The following is a 19,630-nucleotide window of genomic DNA, read 5'->3' on the forward strand; positions in this document are numbered from 1 at the left end:
TTGATTGGAAATTCCATCTGGGACCATCCTCCTCCTTCCTAGAGAACTTTCTTTAATAGTGCTTACAGTGAAGGTCTGCTAGAGATAAATCCTTTCGGTGTTTGTATGTTTGGGAAAGTCTTCGTTTCATTTGAGTGTTTGCAAGGCACTTTTGTTGGGTAGGGAATTCTGGGTTGACAGGCTCTTTTTTTCTTTCAGTGTTTTAGACACAGGACTCCACTTTATTCTAACTTGCTTTTGTAATGGGAAGTCTTCTATCCATCTGTTCTTTGTGCTTTTGGATATATGGTATCCTTTTTTCTGGCTTTAATATTTTCTCCTTATTACTGGATTTAAGCAACTTGATCATGATGTATTTTAATGTTGTTTTCTTCATCTTTCTTGTCCTTGAGAGTCATCAATTTCTTGAATCTGTAGGCTTATACTTTTCATCAAATTGGAAAAATTGTTGGCAATTATCTCTTCACATTTTTTCTGTATGATCCCTCCTCTGCCTCATGGAGTCCAGTTGCCTGTATGTTATACCACTTGAAGTTGTCCCACAGTTAATTAATACTCCGTTCACTTTTCTCTTATGTAATTGATTTATCATTTGTTCTGAAATCCCTGATCTGTCATTAATCCCACGTAGTGTATTTTTCATGTCAGACACTATAATTTTCAACTATAGAAGCCCAATCTTAGGTCTTTTTTAAATATCTTTCTTGTCTTTACTTAACATGTTTAGTCTTAATTTCTCAAATATACAGAATATAATTAAAATAGCTATGTTAATGTTTTCATCTATCAATCCTATCATCTGGGTATGAATAACATTTTCTTTATTTTAACTCTGATCCTTTTGTAAATTTCAGATTCACCTAGGCATAATTTGTGAGAGATAAGATATACAGATATAAAATTCAAAAGTAGAAACGCTTATGAATACATCTCTCAATGATTTTTTAAAAGTTATAAGTAGATAGCCATTCTGCAGGGATACTAAATGAAGATTAACCTCACCCTCATTTTAACTTACAATTTCTATCCTTGAGACATTTGGTAGGTGATTTGCTGGTGTACAAAGTTGCCATCTGATGACAGAATTATAGAAAGCCCATCTACTTTCCAAAAGTACAGCTCCAAGTTTCATTATTGGATGAACCATTCCTACAAGCATTCAACAGCCAATTGTTGAACTCTAAGAGGTGCTGGACTTGTGTTGCATTATAGTCTATTTCCTCAAGATGCTTTCAATTTCAAGAGAGAGGAAGGTAATTTACATCAGTGTGCTAGACACTGGGCCGAGGGTATGCAGAACACACTATGTTCATGGAAGGTGAGGGTGTGGGCTGGCAGATTTCAAGTGGAAATTTTCTAGGCGACAAAGAGGCATCAATTTTATTAAAGGACATAAACCAACCAAATCAAAGCAAAAGAAAATGGGCAAATTATTAGGCAGCTTTACATTGATTTTATTCAGTTTTGATATTTTTATACCTTACAATTTTATGTGTTAGAAGTACATATATTGCTACATTTGAGGTCTAGGTTGAACTCTAGCAGTGCAAGCCTGGGCAAGTTATTTCATTTATCCATGTCTTGGCGTTCTCATCTGTAAAACAGAGATAATATTTGAGCCTCCTACATAGGGTGACTAGAGGAATTAAATGAGCTAGTGTATGGAAAACATTTAGAAGAGCACCTGGCATGTAGTTAAGAATTATGTAGGTGCTGACTACAATTGTTGAGGTCTCTTGTATAATCACTGTGCTATCTCATGGGAATTGAAACAATATTTCACTAATTTTAATTAATATGGGGTTTCGTGGTTTCTTTGTCTCCATATTTGTTGGTCATCTATGATTTATTTCCAGTAATATTCCTAGTCAAGAGCATACTCCCAATTTTAACATGTTCCTATGGAAAATATAAGCCATTTGATGGTATTCCATGTCTAGGAACACACCATGCTTCCCACTCCCTCAAAAGTCATGTCTGTATTCAGTTTTGTTCAAAATTAAGTTCTATAAATGTAGCATGGTATCCTGGATTGGATCCTGGAGCAGAACATGAACATTAATGGGGAAAGTGGTGAAATCCAGATAAAGTCCACAGTTCCGTTAATAGTATTGGATTGAGGTTAATTTCTTAATTTTGACAAAGGCACCATGATAGTATATGATGTGAACTTTACAGGAAACTGGGTAAAGGACATTTGCAAATTCTCTGTACTATCTTTTCAGTTCTTCTGTAAATCTATAGTAGTTTTTAAATAGAATTTTAAAAACCAAGTTTGCTTCATACCTTGGACTCAAATCTTCCACCTTATAGTCTTAGGAAAAAATGTGGCTTTTTACTAAGAAATAAGAATGTATCACCTACTCAGAACACAAGGTATTGCGAACCCTAACAGCAGCCCTTAAGCCAGCAGGCTTACATTTGGTTGTCATAAGGAGCTGAGACATGTGCAGAGCTATTCAGCTTACACACTGTGTGATAGAAACTAATTTCCTGACTTCAGTCGGTTTTTCAGAAATCATTCAAATCCAGTACATTGCTTAATAAAGACTTTTAAAATGTCTTTGTATTAAGACGGGGCTTTGTGAAACCTCTTTTCTTTTGTCTTTCTCTTCCTCCTCTTTCTTCTTTTTCTTCTCATTTTCTCTTCTGTCTCCATGTGTCTCTCTACATGAGTCTTTCTCCCTGGTGATTTCATTTGACAGTCTTGACTTATTTAAATCCAAGTTAGTGAGGAAAAGTTTAAGATAAGTGATGAACACAGCATAAGTTCAGGCAGAACCATGCAACAGCTGACTCAGAATCCCTTCAGTATCAATGATTTGATGGAAGATGGTGGCGGGTCCCACTGAACACCTCTACAATAACATAGCCAACTCCCTTGAAGGATGAAAGTTAACAGATGTCAGAGAGGGACTGAGGTTTAGACTGCGGCTTTTCAGCTCTGAAGAGTCCCCCTAAAGTCAGACTCCGAGGAGGTCTGGTTTCAGGTAGTATAAACATTATCACTTTGACAGGAAAGAGCTACTTTTTCCAGAATCTTTTATACATAGTAGATTTTAGGTCATCCTTAATTTTTTTACCTTTCAGTACAGAGGGGGTCGTTGACCTACATACAGAGCCATTTCATTTTCTTACTCTTGATGACAATGGTCTCCACACCTAGGGACCCAGTTCTGTTCCAACCCCTTTTAGTCAGCATTTCTCCGTGGGTGCAGGACTTTAAAACCTTTGAGTCTCTGAGTTCCTGGGATTAAAAAAAAAATTATCTGTGCTTCCTTCCAACCCGCAAGCTTCAGAATTCAGAATTCAACACACAAAAAGGGATATCAGAGCTTTAATCTAGGAACCTTTTGAAGAGATTTTCCCAAAAAGAAAAGTTCCAGTAAAGTTACTCTCTTCACGTTAGTAGCCTGCATGCCAGTCTCGCCCTATTTATTACCAGATTCCTCTCCTTGACCCTTTTTAAAATTCTGAGATAATTAAAATGAGAGAAGAATTAGCAGAGTCCCGATTCTTTTTCTCATCTAAAGCTGTCTCGTTTTATACAAAAGTGAGGAGAATTTGCTTCCTTCATGAGCATGTTAGTCAAAAAGCATGCTCATTTTCTTCTTTGTCCCAGCTGTGTCAATTCAACTAAATAAAAGTTAATTTTAAGCCAGAATTGGACTTGTGGAAGCAGCTAATTATCTTAGGAGGAAAAGATTATTGAAGAAAATCATTGGGCAATTTTTCTCTAACTCAAACCTGGCAGGATGAAATCTGGGCAGAGAAAAATGAAATATGCCTTTCCCTGAGGCAAGAAAGGTACTTTCCGGGCAGGATTTGAGTAGGAACAATTATTCTGAGTCCTCACCCCAATCCCAAAGCTTCTGCCTAATAACAAGAGGTTTAGCTGCATGAGCACGAGCTCATGGGCACTGATGCACAATCTGGAAAACAGTCCACTTTCTACAACCCAGATGAGTGAGTGATTCATTATTCATGTGGAGAGGAGAAAACATGATTTGGTTCAACATGACTTTGAGGCATCTCGAGGAATACTAAAGAACAAGTTGTTAGTTAGGGACTGCCCCCGTGGATAATTTGATATTTGTACAAGAACTTCACATTCTGAACACTTGCAAGTGTCTGACTTGCTATGATCCTCCTCACAGGCTTGCAAGGCATGGTTATTCCCAGTTTACAGGTTAGAAAGCTGAGGCTCACCAAGAGCCTGTTTTATCAGTAAAATGGAAAAACATGGGCTCTTGGTAAAATACTACCAAGTGGCAACCATCAGAACCAGGTTCAAAAGCCAATGTTGGCTCTTCCCTGGTGATCTAGTGGCTAAGACTCCCCATTCACAATGCAGGGGGCCCAGCTTCGATCCCTGGTCAGGGAACTAGACCCCACATGCCAAAACTAAGGGTCCACATGCAGCAACTAAATATCCCACGTACTGCAACTAAGACCCAGCAGTCAGACAAATCAATCTTTTTCAATGTCATAAGAGAGATGGATGTTGAAAGATAACTTCTCCCTTGTTAACCTAATCTTTTTCAAAAACCGCTAATTGTCAGAAAGTAGCCCTGCTCATCTCTAATCATGACCTTTCAAACATGTTCTGTCATAGGTTTATCCTCTTTCCTTGCCACTTCTAGAATCTCAGGCAGATTCCTCACCTTTCTGGTTGCTTGCCAAGTTCTGTTTGAATCCATACAACTCACTGTTAGGTATTAAAACAGGTAATCCAGGCCAAATCCAATCTTTACCCTCTGAGAAAAATTCTTGATCGGACACCTCAAGAAAGATATACAGATGACCAATAAACACAAGAAAGGTCCTCAACATCATTAGTCATCAGGGAAAAGCAATTAAAGCCATGAGGAAATATTCTTTATGTCACACTTTTTAGGATGGCTAAAGGCAAAAAGTCAGACACCACCAAATGCTGACAGGAATGTGGAGCAACTGGAACTCTCACACATTTTTGTTGGGAGTGTATAATGATGTAATCACCTTGGAAAACTGCTTAACCATTTCTTTTAAAGTTAAATATATACCTACCAGCAATTCTGCTTCTAAATATTTATCCAAAAGAAATAAGAACATATGCCCACATGAAGACTTACATTAAAATGTTCATAGCAGCTTTATTCATAATAGCCAAAAACTGAAAATGCCCATCAGTATCAAAAAGAGAATGAATTTTAAAACTGTGGTATAGCTATACAATTACACATGACTCAGAAATAAAATAGAATGAGTTACTTGTGAACACAACAATATGGATGAATTGTCAAAGACATGTTACACTAAGGAAGCCAGACACAAAAAAGTAGAAAATTATAGAAAAGACAAAACATGGGGGAGAAATCAGAATCATGGTTGCTCGTGGTGACTGACCGGTAGCAAACACAAAGGAACTTTTTGGAGAGATGAAAATATGCTGCCTCTTGGACATCCCCCATGGCCCAGGGGTTAAGATTCAGCCTTCCAGTGCAGGGGATGCAGGCTCAGTCCCTAGTCAGAGAACTAAGATCCCACCTGCTGTGTGGTATGGCCAAAAAAATTTTTTTTAAACATGCTATGTCTTTATGTCAATATGCATATGTCATAGCATATGTCAATAGGCTATGTTGATTACACACATCCCTTGCCAGAATTTGTACGGCTGTACTCTTCAGACCTGTGCGCTTCTCTGTATGCAAATTTTACTTCACCTAAAAAATACATAAAAACATTTATATAAAACTTTTCTCTCATACAAGAGACACAGATGTAAAGAACAGACTTTTGGACTCTGGGAGAAGGCGAGGGTGGGATGATTTGAGAGAATAGCATTGAAACATGTATATTACCATATGTGAAACAGATCGCCAGTCCAGGTTCAATGCATGAGACAGGGCGCTCAGGGTTGGTGCACTGGGATGACCCAGAGGGATGGGATGGGGAGGGAGGTCGGAGGGGAGTTCAGGATGGGGAGCACATGTACACCCATGGCTGACTCATGTCAGTGTATGGCAAAAACCACCACAATATTATAAAGTAATCAGCCTCCAATTAAAATAAATCAGAAAAAAAAAAACCTTTTATCTCATACAAATCAAAGTTCCCTCACCTCACCCCCATCTTTTTGGTGACTGTTTAGTCATTCTCTTCTCCAGAAGTAGCTGGGGTTCACATCACTACCTAAAAAGAGAGTTGTTGTTCAGTCGCTAAGTTGTGCCGATTCTTTGTGGTCCCATGAACTGCAGCATTCCAGCCTTCCCTGTCCTTCACTATCTCCCGGAGTTTGTTCAAACTCATGTCCACTGAGTCAGTGATGCCATCCAACCATCTCATCCTCTGCTGCCCCCTTCTCCTTTGGCCTTCAATCTCTCCCAACATCGGGGTCTTTTCCAATGAGTTGGCTCACTGGAGAATACTCTTGAGAGTCCCTTGGGCTTCAAGGAGATCAAACCAGTCAATCCTAAAGGAAACCAACCCTGAATATTCATTGGAAGGACTGATGAAGCTGAAGCTCCAATACTGTGGCCACTTATGTGAAAAAGAGAGTAGAGTTTTTATTTCACTTCTCTCCTCCTTCTCCTCCCCTCACTCTGATGCCTCTGGGTTTCCCCCTTCATCCAATGCTGGGGCCAGGGCAGGAGAGGAAGGTTGCCCATTTCTTGTTGAGGAGGGGATACTAGTGAATCTTCCAGAAAGTCAGATACTCCTTCAATGGAAAGCAGGGCAAACAGTGGAACTGAATTATCAAAGTTAGTTCCTTCAGTCATTCCTCAGTCCACCCAAATGCAGAATTTCACTTGCAGTTTGTGGTGGGTGGGGGTGGCGGGGGGGGAGACATGGAGAATTTGCCTAAAATATTATTAGCAGCCACAACCATCGAACACTTCAGAAGTAAATTAAATGGCAGCCATTGCTCCAAGGGAAACCATAAGAATAGACATGGCTGGGCAGTTTCCCTCTCCATCTCCCTGCTACCCTTCAGGATTTGTCCATTCGTATCAGCTATTTCAATTGTGAACATCTATGCTTGATAGTCTCACAGCTGAGCATCCTGGGAGAAAGGGAGGGAGAAGAAAATACAGAGCAGAAAGGGGCAGGCAGCAGGGCCCCAGAGGAGAGGAGAGGCAGAAGGTCCAGACAAACCAAGTGGGAGCAGCTCCTCCATCAAAGTCAGGGCAGCAGCTTCCCCATCCTTCACCTGGAACCAGCCAAGGAGTCAATGCACAGAGGCAGTCTCCTTGCGATGGCTTCATTAGAAAGCAAGGCTGTGTTGTCCTCCCAAGTCTCTCCCCCACGTCCCCTGTGCACCAACCAACCCCACCACACCGCCCTGCGACCTGCCTTGCTCAGCATCCAGCCACACTGCCTGGCCCCATGGACGGACCCAGACTTGGACCCAGCCACCCTGCCCCAGGGACGTGTCTCCAGCCCATCTGCCTCCAAGTCAACTCCAAGGAGGAACAGTAGCTTAATGATGATTCGACAAGACTGGTTCATGACACCCATTACTCTCAGCGAACATATCGGCCATGAGGGGTTCAGGCAGCAAGCACAGGAGGACAGTGAAGGGCAGCTGGAAGGTCCAAGGATTTCCAGCAAGTGAAGCTGTTGCTCCGGAGATAGATGCTGAACCCACCTGACAGAGGGCTTGAAATGAAGGTCTGTTTTCCCTCCAAAAACGTGTAACTGACTTTTGTGGATTTCACCCAGTTTTTGATTGTTCTTTGTCCTTGTTGTTGCATTGCTCTTTGGGTACCATCATCCTCTGACGATTGTTGAGTCATTCTCTTCTCCAGCAATAGCTGGGTTCACATCTCAGTCAGGAGGTTCTGACTTGACTATGGGGTCACCATCCTCTCCCAGGTCTCTACCCTTGAGATCATTGCTTCAAGCCTCAAAAACTGCATCCTCACGGAAAACCAGAGAGAATGAAATCTCTGGTGCAGACTTGCCCAGAGGACTGGGCGAGAAGCAGGCTCCTGTTCCTTGCCTGCTAGCATGAGGTCCCCCAGCCAGACGATGTCCCCCGCCTTCTGCACCTTCAGTGTCCCGTCTGAAGGCACGTCCTGAGCCCCATGGAGTGCTCAGAGAGGAGACCCTGCCCCCTGCCTTGACCTGGGGTACAGAGCATGGAGGATGCCCTCGACTTACTGGAGGGACCAATGAATGAAAGGTTTAGAGATGGCATTCTGGGAGATGCCTAGTGCCTTGCCTGGCCCACAGAAGGTGCTTAGCAAACAGTACCTGTGGGAGGAGCAGCAGGGTGGGATGACAGAGGACTAAGCCAGACACAGCAGACCAGCCTCTGCTCTGCCACCCCCTGGCTGGATGGCCCTATCTGAGTCACTGGTCTTCTTCTGAGCCTCAGTTTCCCCACCTACAAATTCCACCTACAGTGTAGACTTGTCGCAAAGCCTAAAAATAACATTCTTCTAAAAATAAAAGACCACATGCTGGGGAATGCACTGACGTCCCAGCTCAGAACCAGAGGCTATGAAATACTACTTTTGAGGGTTTTGTGCCACTGGAGGGGTGGGGAGGAGGGAAGCTGGAGAAGGAAAGCCTGAACAGGCTCTGTCTCATGGGGTGCAGGGCAGTTTGGCAGGTGGTGTGAGCGGGTAAGGAAGAGGTGAGCACTGAGGAGGCCGGGCTGAGGCGCTCAGCACCATCTGCATCTGCCAGGTGAGCAGGAAAGCTGTGCTTTGGAAAGATGCTGGAGTTTGCTGGGAGCTGTGTGCCAGACGAGGGCTGGGAGTCCTACTTCTCTCTTTACAAATAAGTCAAAATGACATTAATTCAACCGCCCTTGATGGGTTCATCTCTATTAACTCCTGCCTTTTGGCTCAAGCCACTTTTTCTGTGTCCTGTCAACCTTAGGCTCCATAACAGCTTGTCACCATGATCATTATCAAAGAGGGAGAGGAGGGATGGTGGGGGGTAGGGGCAGTGTTTGCCCAAGGTGCTTCGTATCAGAGGCTGTTCAGACAACAGAGTGTCTCCTTCATCTCGTAAGATAGAGACAAGTGGTTTTGACATGGTCAGATGAGAACGTACCTTTGGTTCCTGACAGTGATGGTTCTACACTGTCTGCCACCAGGGAAGCCCATGCCAGGCCTTCCGTACTGTGTCTCCCAGGACGGCAGGACATCTGCTCGAGAAAACCTCGCTTGGCAGGAAAGAGCTCAGCCAAAGCAGAGCTCCCCACACAGTCCTGCAGAGGCGTGGGGGACGCTTTCCTGCCGGGCCATTTCTTCCTTGACTGGAGACACTGACAAACACAAGGTCAGTCTCGCAGGTCCCCAAGACTGTCACACTGCTCTGCCTGTCACTAAGGACCCTCCACCCACCCCCACCCTCTCCTCTCCTCTCACCTTCTCAGAGGTGCTGCCCTACAGCCTTCCCAAGACCTCTGCTTACACCTGGACAGATCAATGGAAAATCTGAGCGCATTCTGGAAACCTGGAACGCTGAGCTGACATTCTTAGAATCCATGAGCTGCTGCTGTGGCCGGCAGGGGATGGTTCTGTTATTAATAACCTCTGCTGTTGTTCCACTGTCAAACTGCAACTCTGAGTCACTTTGGAAAGTGAATTTGAAAATACCGGCAGGCAGAAAGGAAATAAAAGCACCCTTCACCCCACCATCCTGAGGTGAACATGTTGCTTTGTATGCTTCCAGGCTTTCTTCCCATGCATATACATATTTACTCTTTTTTTTTTAATAGGAGCGTTCGATGCTGTTTCAAACCTGGTCTTTACACATGACCACTGCAGACAGCTTTCGATGTCATTAAACAGGCTCCTGTGCCTTCATTTTTAATGACTGTCCAGTGTGTGCCAGCCAAGAGGTGCCCCAGTCAATCCGTTGTATTGTTTTTTTCTCGTGCCTGTGGTCTGCAACTTACATCATGACCTGCTCTAAGGAAGTGCCAAGGTTTAGCCAATTAGAAGCTCTTCATTAAAAATGAAAAGGGTATCCTCGGTCCTCCAGAGGCTGGGCCAGTGTCCTCATTCTTCTGAAAGGTATCTTTGTTGCAAAGAGCAACCTGGCCATCAGCCTGTTAGGCTGCGGACATGGAAAAGAGACCCACTTGTATTTCCCGGTGGACTTCTTCAGAGAGGCTGGGCTGCTTTAAAAAAAAAAAAAAGAGCAGGAGAAAATGTTTGGTAATTGTTTGTGAGCACACACAGGCTCAGTGGCAAAATGAGACAGAACCTTTGATTTCTAACCTCCTGCTGCACTGTTCAAAATTCCTCCCAGAGAGGCACGGAGGAAGCAAACTGAAGCACTCTGATTGTCAAATTTGCATCCTCTCTTAGCTGCTTATTGTCCCAAAGGACGTTTCACATCAAATCGTACTTGTTTGTAAAGATCTTTCACCCAAGACAGACCACTTCTCAAGATACTGCTGACATGGAGGATAGAGAAATATGGAGAGAGGGTTTAAAATATTGCGGGTCCCTGGATAGAAATGTAAACAGATTTAACGCCAGCGGCTTCCAGTCTGGAAACCCTCAAAGGATCCGGTGCAGAGTCCCAGTCAGGTAAATAACAGGAAAAACAGCGGCCACGCAAAGAAAAGCTGAAAGACATTGATTAAGGAAATGCATTTGTTCAACATGCTTTTAGAGAATACCAGTAGTGGGCCGGCCCTGCCCTAGGTGCCGAGAAGCAGAAATAAATACACGTCCATTTCTATACCCAAAGAGCCAACCATCTAGGAGAGAAGTCAGACATGCCAGAGAACACTTGAAACACTGGTGTGACAAAGGCTGTACCGGTGGACGGCAACTTAGGTACGAGGAACATGACAACACAGAGGCGTGGCCGAGAGGAAGAGGAAGGAAAGACAGGATGCATCCCAAGAACCACACCTGGTCAGGCAGGATCCAAGCACAGGATGGATCCAAGCATCGGGCAATGAAACTGGTGAGGCCACAGAAGCCGGTTCATGAGCTGTCCCAGAGGAAGGAGCCCGGGATTTCTCCAGCAAGCAGGAAGATCCTCTGGGTTTTCAGCCAGCACATGTCTTATGACTCACACTGGAAAGGCTTTTTCTGGGTAGTATGGAGCTTGTTAAGATTGGTACAGGAGAAAAATGAGCAGATTGTTCACTTTGGGCAAGAAAGGATTTGGGGCTTCCACAAGGACGGTGACAACAGGGCTGGAGGGAGGAAGCAGTTCAAGTGATTATTGAGATGGAATCGACAGGGCTGAGTGACCAATTGAAAGAGGTGGAGATGGACCTAGAGGAACTGGGAAAAAACAACGGGCGAGTAACGCACAGAGCAAGACCCGGAAGGAAGCAGGAAAGGACTCCACCGGGCAACAGGATGGAAAGCGAGTCCCTTCCTTAGACGCATGGAAGTAGCAGGGGACCGTCATGTAGAAACAGACTCTGCCAGGTGTCACGGCCGCCGCACCAGCACAAGGCAGGAAGGACAGCTGTTGCCGGGAGAATTTGCACTCACTGAGTAAAGTAGGGGCAGGCTGCTGAGAAGGACGAGAGTAGAAACAAGGCCTCTTGAGACTTCCCTGGGGGTCCAGTGACTAGGACTTCAGGCTCCCCATGCAGGGGGCCCGGATTCAATCCCTAGTCAGGGAACTAGATCCCACATGCAGCAACTAAGAGTTCCTGTGCTCGCAACTAAAGATCCTGCATGCCATAGTGAAGACTGAAGATCCCTCGTGTCGCAACTAAGATGTGCCACCACCTAAATAATCTTTTTTTAAAAAAGAAACAGGATTTCTTGGGGATGGTGATCAACGTATGGAACAGTCACTAATGGGCAAGGAATGAGGAGCCGGCCTTCAGTCCCAGGAATTGTGGACCAAAGGGCGCTGAGGAACAGCAGGGCGCAGGGGCCAATCTCCACGCCTGGGGTTTCCTCCGGGGGACAAGTGGGGAAGAGAGGATGGATGGTGAATGGCTGCCCATGTGTGGCCAGCTGGTGTAGGGGACGGCCACGTCCCCTCCACTCAAGGGAACCGAGGATGCCGAGAAGAGTGAGAATAAGAGAGCTGCCCAGAGAAGGAGCGAAGCTAGGAAGGGCTGAGACGGCCAGGGGCCAATGGGCCAAGTCTCAACAGAGCAGAGATGAGGAGGGCACCACAGGAGGGTGAGCTACAGGGACCAGGGTCTTACCCTCTGCAGCCAGCATGCGGCCCATCAGACTCCAAAGGTGGAGCAAATGCCAGGGCAGAAACGTCCCAGGAGGCGACCCAGGAGTAGGGGCTGAAGTGATGCTGGTGGCCTGCCAGTGCCCACGAACGCCAAGGGCCAGCAGAATGGAGGAGGGCTCAGGAGGGTCTGTGAGACTGGCCTGCTCTCAGGCGGGGCCAGCCTGGGTTAGTTCCCCACCAGTGTCCAGGGCCCCCGTCCAGTGGGCCTGCCAGCAGCTGCCACCCGGGCTTAGGTTGAGATTCTCAAAGCCCTCCCAGGTGTATAAGAAGCTCTAAGAACACGGCCCTCCTGGGACAGCAGTCTTGGCACCGATGTGAGGGACCTGGCGGCAGCAGGAGACACCCACCTCTGGGGGAGTCTGGCTTCCCCTGGGAGCCGGACAGCACAGTGGGACTTAGCTACTGCCAAAATCCACAGTCCGTTCAGGGAGAGTTCAGTTGAAACAGTGATGGTCCTACAGTTAGGCATGGTTGCATGTTTTGCCCACGCTTCCAGTCCTGTCTGAGGACACCCCAGTGCCAATCCGCCGCCGTGTCCTGAGGGACTGATAGATGTCCTCCCTGGGAACTGGGCAAGCCTTGCCTCACACCATCACCACAAGCAGAGGAACATGTCGGCTGATAAACAGCCCAACAGTTTAAGGGGGCTTCCTTACGACCGTGACTCCCAGGTCCTCAACTGCCTCCTGGGTGACAAAGCTCCCAGGTTATTCATGTTTCCAGCATTTGAACTATATTACCTTTTCCATGGCGACTCAGATGGCAAAAGAATCTGCCTGCAATACAGGAGACCCAGGTTGGATCCCTGGGTCGGGAAGATCCCCTGGAGCAGTGAATGACAACCCACTCCAGTATTGTTGCCTGGAGAATCCCATGGACAGAGGAGGCTGGCAGGCTATAGTCCATGGGGTCGCAAAGAATGGGACACAACTGAAGCAGCTTAACACACACGCACACGGTGCTACTTTGGAAGGTGTGTGCTGTGCTTAGCCGGGCAGTCATGTCCGACTCTTTGAGACCCCACAGACTGTAGCTCTCCAGCCTCCTCTGTCCATGAGAATTCTCCAGGCAAAAATACTGAAGTAGGTTACCATGCCCTTCTCCAGGGTATCTTCCTGACACAGATCAAACCCACCTCTCTCAGTAGTCACAAGTTACAAAGTTTTAACGCACGTGGAGGAAAAAGTTCCTAGCTGTTTCCACCATTTAGTAACTGGTGAGCCTTGTAGCCTTCCCCCCAACCCCGGCTTTGCCGTCACCGCGTTTCTTTTGAGTCCCAGTGTGAACTCCTGTATAACCTGGGCGCAGGAGATCTGGATTCCCGCCCTTGCCATTTGAGGACCAACTCCCCAGGGGAGAAGGGCGATGGGTCCAAAGGCCCAGAACCAGCAGGCAGGGCGTGTGGGGCTGGGGCAACAGGGTGCGCATGCCGGCTTGAAGCCCCATCCCGGTGACCGACCTTGACCTCCCGCAGGTGCGCGCAGGCGCTGCTGGAGCACGGCGCCTCGGTGCAACTCGAGGGCGGCACCAGCCGGGACACGCCCCTGCACGTGGCGGCGCAGCGCGGCCTGGACGAGCACGCGCGCCTCTACCTGAACCGCGGGGCGCGCGTGGACGCGAGGAACGGCCACGGCGAGACGGCCCTGAGCGCGGCGTGTGGTGCAGCCCTGCGGCCCGATGAGCACGCGCGCTGCCTTCGCCTGTGCACGCTGCTGCTGAGGCACGGCGCGGCGGCGGACACACGCGACGAGGACGAGCGCAGCCCGCTGCACAAGGCCTGCGGCCACGCGCGCCCTGGCCTGGCGCGCCTGCTGCTGCTGCACGGCGCCGACGCGCGCGCGCTCGACTATGGGGGTGCATCGCCGCTGGCCCGCGTGCTGCAGACGGCGGCCTGCGCGCCTGAGGGCGAGCCGCAGCTCACGGTGCAGGAGCTGCTCAACCACGGCTCCCCCACCGTGTGGCCCGACGCCTTCCCCAAGGTAAGAGGGGGCCCGGGACAGGCCGCGACGACTCGCAGCACAGGGACCCGGCTTGCAGCCCGGTGCCGTGCCACGCTTGTCAGACTTTCAGGGACCGGGGAACCCCCTGGAGACAGGTGAGGATGCAGATTCTGAATCCGCAGGAAACGGGTGGCAGAGTCTGGGTTTCTAGCAAGCTCTCAGTGAAGTCTTGGGACCACACGTTGAGGAGCGAGGGCTGGGAAGCCTTTTCTTGAGTTCCTAGGAGATTAAAAGGTTGGGGTGTTGACAAGCGTACCCGAGTGTGACCTTGCAAAGGTGTCACCTGGAGGTCCCAGGGACTTAGTTCTATGATGCTGCGATGGCTCAAAATATTTTGGCCAAGATATCTTTGGGTGTAATTGGTGAACAATGGAAATCAGCCTCTTCTCACATCTGGTATCTGACTTGAAATTAAATACCCTATGTGGTCATCCACCTGATTAATAGGATTACCTCTCCACACTCCTGTGAAATACTTCAGACTCCTAACATTCCCCAGCTGGGTGTCTGTCAGGTGAAGTGCCCTGTCCAGGGTCAAGGTTGTGTGGGGACCTCGACTCTACTTTGCAGACTTGACTCTGAGCAGCTCGTCGTTTTTCCACATGTCAGATCTACACTGAAATGAGAGATGAAGAATAAAGATTTCTTATCAGATGGACTTCCCTGATAGTCCTGTCGTTAAAACTCCATGCCTCCACTGTACGGGGCAGGGGTTTGATCTCCGGTGGGAGAACTAAGATCCTGCGTGCTGGCAGGCACAGCAAAAATAAAAAATAAAATCTAAAATAAATTTTGAAGGAAAAAAAAAAAAGCCTTATCATCAGAAAATAATCAGATACAAAATGTTTCCAAAAGAAAAGTTCTCAAAATACTGGTTAAGAGGTTGTCCTCCCTAAAGACTTCATTGAAGGCATGCCATTCCATTAGATGTAAAATTGGGTGTGCTTAATTTAATATTTATCCCAGACTTGCCAGTCATATGCGAGAGACATACTTTGGCCTGATTGGTCTTAAACAAATAGCTTAAAAGCTGTTATCCAAAAAGGACAATATTCTAGATGATCTGAAATAGATTCACACAGTTCTCAGATGCCAACTTTGCTTTGTGGGTGCATACAGAATACGTTTCTTGTCTCTCAAACAATAGGTGAGACATGGAAAATCCACCCAGACAAGTCCCTGGGCGTTTCCTTATTTGACAAACAGTATGACAATTTCTTATGCCAACTCTTGCACTGTCTTCAAGTAATTTTCTTGAGGCACTCTACTAATGGAGAGATTTCAATTTCCTGGGCTCTTGAAAGGGAAGAAATGCCAGCCTTTTTATAGTCTGTAACACTTATATTACAGATTTTTGCAATATATTCATAATTTACATTTCAACATTTCCCAGTATTAGCAGGCTTAGTCCATCAACTGATAAAATGGAAACAAATGGAAACCTCCCACCCCTCCAGTTCACACCATGAACCAAGATGCATCCTTCAGCCCTTTTGTTGTGAAACTGCATAAAGAATGAATAAGAGGGCTTCCCTGGTAGCTCAGTGGTAAAGAATCCACATGCCAGTACAGGAGGAATGGGTTCGATCCCTGATCCAGGAAGATCCCACATGCCGAGGAGCAACTCAGCCTGTGTGCTGCAACTAACTGCACCTGTGCTCTGGAGCCCAGGAGCCGCAACTGCTGAGCCCACGTGCTGCAACTGCTGAAGCCCGTGTGCCCTAGTCCCTGTGCTCCGCGACAAGGGAGGCCACTGCGATGAGAATCCCACGCCCTGCAACTGGAGAGTAACTCCCGCTGACCACAACTAGTGAAAAGCCCACGCCGCATGAGGACCCAGCACAGTCAAAAATAAATTATTTAAAAAAAAAAAAAAAGAATGAATAAGAAACAAAACAAGAAAGACTTTCCTTGATGAGCCACAGTGAAAACTGCCTGGGGCAAACTGATCTCCATCCAGGTGTCCTTGTCTGAGGGGCAGCCGCCCAGGCAACATTCTGGGGACAGGACTGGCAGCCCGTGAACTCTGTCTCCAGGGCTGGAGGAATCGCCCTGACTTGATCCAGAGATGCAGGGCTAGACCCTCCGGGCCTCCAGGGGCCCTGGCCTGGGATCCCCTTGGGGAATCCTTTGTCAGCCACTCAGGAATGGAGCTGGGTCAGTGGGGTGCAGGCTGGATGAGGTTTGCATCTGGGACCAGCTAGCTGCAGTGCAGACCCAGGGGCCAGGAGCAGTGCTTGGCTCCTGGAAATGATGATGCATCTCCCAGCAAGTCCACACCACTGTGGAAGGCATCGGAGTTTCTTTGAGAAATCTTAATCTCCAGACGGCTTTCACAGAATAGCAGTATGGCCTGCCCTGAACAGAGCACCGTGCAGGCACCTGCGGACCTTCCCTCAGAGTTTATTGAATGAGAGAAGAGTATTCCCGCAACTTCACTGCCCCGGGGGCTGCATGGACTCTATGGAAATGGACATCCCACCTCTTTATTCTGAAGATCCCCACACCTCCAGAGGGTATCCCCGCACGAGTGCTAAGGGGGTCCACTGCCCTGGGCATCCTCCAGCCAATGTGAGACTCTGGCCTCGCCGCCCCCACCCCCCACACACACCCCCCTTCAACCAAAGCGAACACTCTGGAAATTGGGCAGGAGCATCTTCCTCCACCCAGGCCCCCTGCGCGCGCTCCACCGGGGAAGGGGTCTAATCACCCCGCGGGACATCAAAGGGCAGCCCCGACTCGCTCAGCAGCCCCGTGGAGCGCGCAGCAAACACGCTGAAACGAGCCACAAAGACGCCCGGCAGGCAGGACTCAGCGCCATGGCGAGGCGTACACAGAAGCACCGGGGAATGTCACAGAGCAGGCCGGCCGTGGGCAGCCGCCGCGCTGTAAATAGATGTAAAGAGACACCCACGGAGCTCAGAATTACTGAGGCAAAAGGTTTCACAGCGAGCTCATGACATAAATCACAGTTCCCCCCCACGCCCAGACAAAGGCGCCAGCACCGCGGCGGGCGGACTCAGAGCAGCCGTCGGAGCCGCGCGCAGTGCGCGGCCGCCGACATCAAAGCGGTGTCACGGCTGGGGACGCTGGCGTGTTGACAATGCCAGGCCTTTCTGCCCGGCTGACCGCTAGTTAACACCAGAGTCAGGTCGGGGCACAAGGGCAGGTGCAGGCGCGGTGTTAGGCTGCAGCCAGGTTTGAATTCTCGAAGTTGTTGGGACCGAAGGGTCCCCGCCTGGAGAAGAGCCGCCGGCAGGAGAGCAGGAGCACGCGAGGGTGGGTCTGGACTGGTTGCGACTAGTTGACTTTGCAGGTTGGATGCTTAGTCTAGAATATGGACTTTGCTCACCTTCTGCTGGCCTTCTGCCCCTCACTTGCTGCTAAGTCACTTAGTCGTGTCCGACTCTGTGCGACCCCATAGACGGCAGCCCACCAGGCTTTCCCGTCCCTAGGATTCTCCAGGCAAGAACACTGGAGTGGGTTGCCATTTCCTTCTCCAGTGCATGAAAGTGAAAAGTGAAAGGGAAGTCGCTCAGTCGTGTCCGACCCTCAGCGACCTCATGGACTGCAGCCCTCCAGGCTCCTCCGTCCATGGGATTTTCCAGGCAAGAGTACTGGAGTGGACTTGGGCAGTCATAAATAATTTCCACTTAGAGGGCTTCCCAGGCTTCCCTGGTAGCTCAGCTGGTAAAGAATGCGCCTGCAATGCAGGAGACCCAGGTTCAATTCCTGGGTTGGGAAGATGCCCTGGAGAAGGGATAGGCTACCCACTCCAATACTCATGGGCTTCCCTGGAGGCTCAGATGGTAAAGAATCCACCTGCAATGCCGGAGACCTGTGTTTCATCCATGGGTTGGGAAGATCCCCTGGAGGGGAGAATGGCAACCCACTCTGGTATTCCTGCTGGAGAATCCCAAGGACAGAGGAACCTGGCAGGCTACAGTCCGTGGGGTCACAAAGAGCTGGACGTGACTGAGCGACTAAGCACAGCACATGAGGCTTCCCAGGTGGCTCAGCAGTAAAGAATCTGCCTCCCTGAAGGAGACTGGGTTCGGAACATCCCCTGGAGGAGGAAATGGCAATGCGCTGCAATATCCTTGCCTGGAAAATCCCATGACAGAAGAGCCCGGCGGGCTACAGTCCATAGGGTTGCAAAGAATCAGACACGACTAAAGTGACTGAGCACACGCACCCAGACCTGCCCCCGAGTTGGAGACATGCCTGGACAGCACCAGTGATGAAAGCTCCCCCCACAGGCATTCCTTAAGCCCTTGTTCAACAAGCATCTCTAGAGCAGCTGTGCTCCAAGCTGGAGTTAGTGTTTAATTGACATATAGAGCTGCCAGTCACCTGGGTGAGATGGCCTTAACTCAGACAACCACATACACCACTATGAAGTTGCTGTGTGAAGGCCCTGCAAACCTTGAAAGTGCCAAACCCGGTGGGGGTGGGGAGGACCAAACCCTGCTGGGCGGGGGTCCAAGGCTCCTTCGAGCTCTTATAGTGCACTCCCAGATCTGAAGGCTGAAGACACAGCTATGTGGAGAGGAGAGGGGAAACCATTCCAGGCAGAAGGAACCGCAGGTGCAAAGGTCCTGCGGCAGGAGGAACACACCAACATATGTGGGGCGGGGAGGGGAGGGTAACACAGTAACTGGAGAGGAAACAGCAAAAGGGAGCAGCTGAGCTGGGGCACCAGGCAGAGCCCTCCTTAAGGGTTGCAGCCTTTGTCTTAAGAACAGTGGGAGTCTATTACATCATCTTAAGCCATCAAGAAAGTGAAAGTGTTTGTCACTCAGTTGTGTCTGACTCTTGGCAATCCCATGGACTAGCCAGCCAGGCTCCTCTGTTGGTGGAATTTTCTAGGCAAGAATACCGGAGTGGGTTGCCATTCCCTTCTCCAGGGGATCTTCCCAACCCAGGGATCAAACCGAGTCTCCTGCATTGCAGGCAGATTCTTTACCATCTGAGCCACGAGGGAAGTGACATAATCCAATGGGAACCGGAGGTGGGGGTCGGGGGCGGGGGGGTGACTTCTCTGCTCAAGGGTAGAGAACATGCTGGCCTAGAGGGCTGCTGGAAACCACATAGTGTCTTGCACACCAGGTGAGGGATGTAGGCAGCTGGAACAAGGGGAAATGGAGGTGGAGGGCGAGAATGACTACGGTTCTAGAAGCATCTGCAAATCTCACGTCTTGCCTCTCCTTCTGGTCACTGACCACGCTGCCAATATGGACCTGAAGTTTTTGTATTTTCCTTTTTACCTAATTATGGAATTCAGCAAGGGGACTTCACACTCCAGTTTCCCAGGGTTTTCCATGAGGGGAGCCTGGGGGGAGCAGTAGTCAAAACCCAGGGCTCCTCTCCCTGCCTTCACACAGCGTGTGTACACACGCTGCCCCCCACCGTGTTAGAAGGGGTGAGCTCTCAGCAACAGCGCGCCTCCGTAT

At 48.6% G+C, this 19,630-nt stretch overlaps 1 protein-coding gene across 3 annotated transcripts in view; it reads left to right on the forward strand.

Annotated features, from left to right (window-relative positions):
• The window catches only part of ASB18 (ankyrin repeat and SOCS box containing 18), a 73,203-nt gene that overhangs the window by 35,127 nt on the left and 18,446 nt on the right, over positions 1–19,630 (forward strand). For all 3 annotated transcript variants that reach the window (XM_086376682.1, XM_086376672.1, XM_086376661.1), the window contains one exon: positions 13,652–14,156. In XM_086376682.1, the coding sequence (XP_086232808.1) occupies positions 13,652–14,156 (505 nt within the window). The remainder of the gene's footprint in view (positions 1–13,651; positions 14,157–19,630) is intronic.

This window comes from Bos grunniens, chromosome 3 (assembly GCF_055505025.1).
Source record: "Bos grunniens cultivar Pamir isolate PY7600 chromosome 3, Bosgru_T2T1.0, whole genome shotgun sequence".
NCBI classification, from domain to species: Eukaryota; Metazoa; Chordata; class Mammalia; order Artiodactyla; family Bovidae; genus Bos; species Bos grunniens.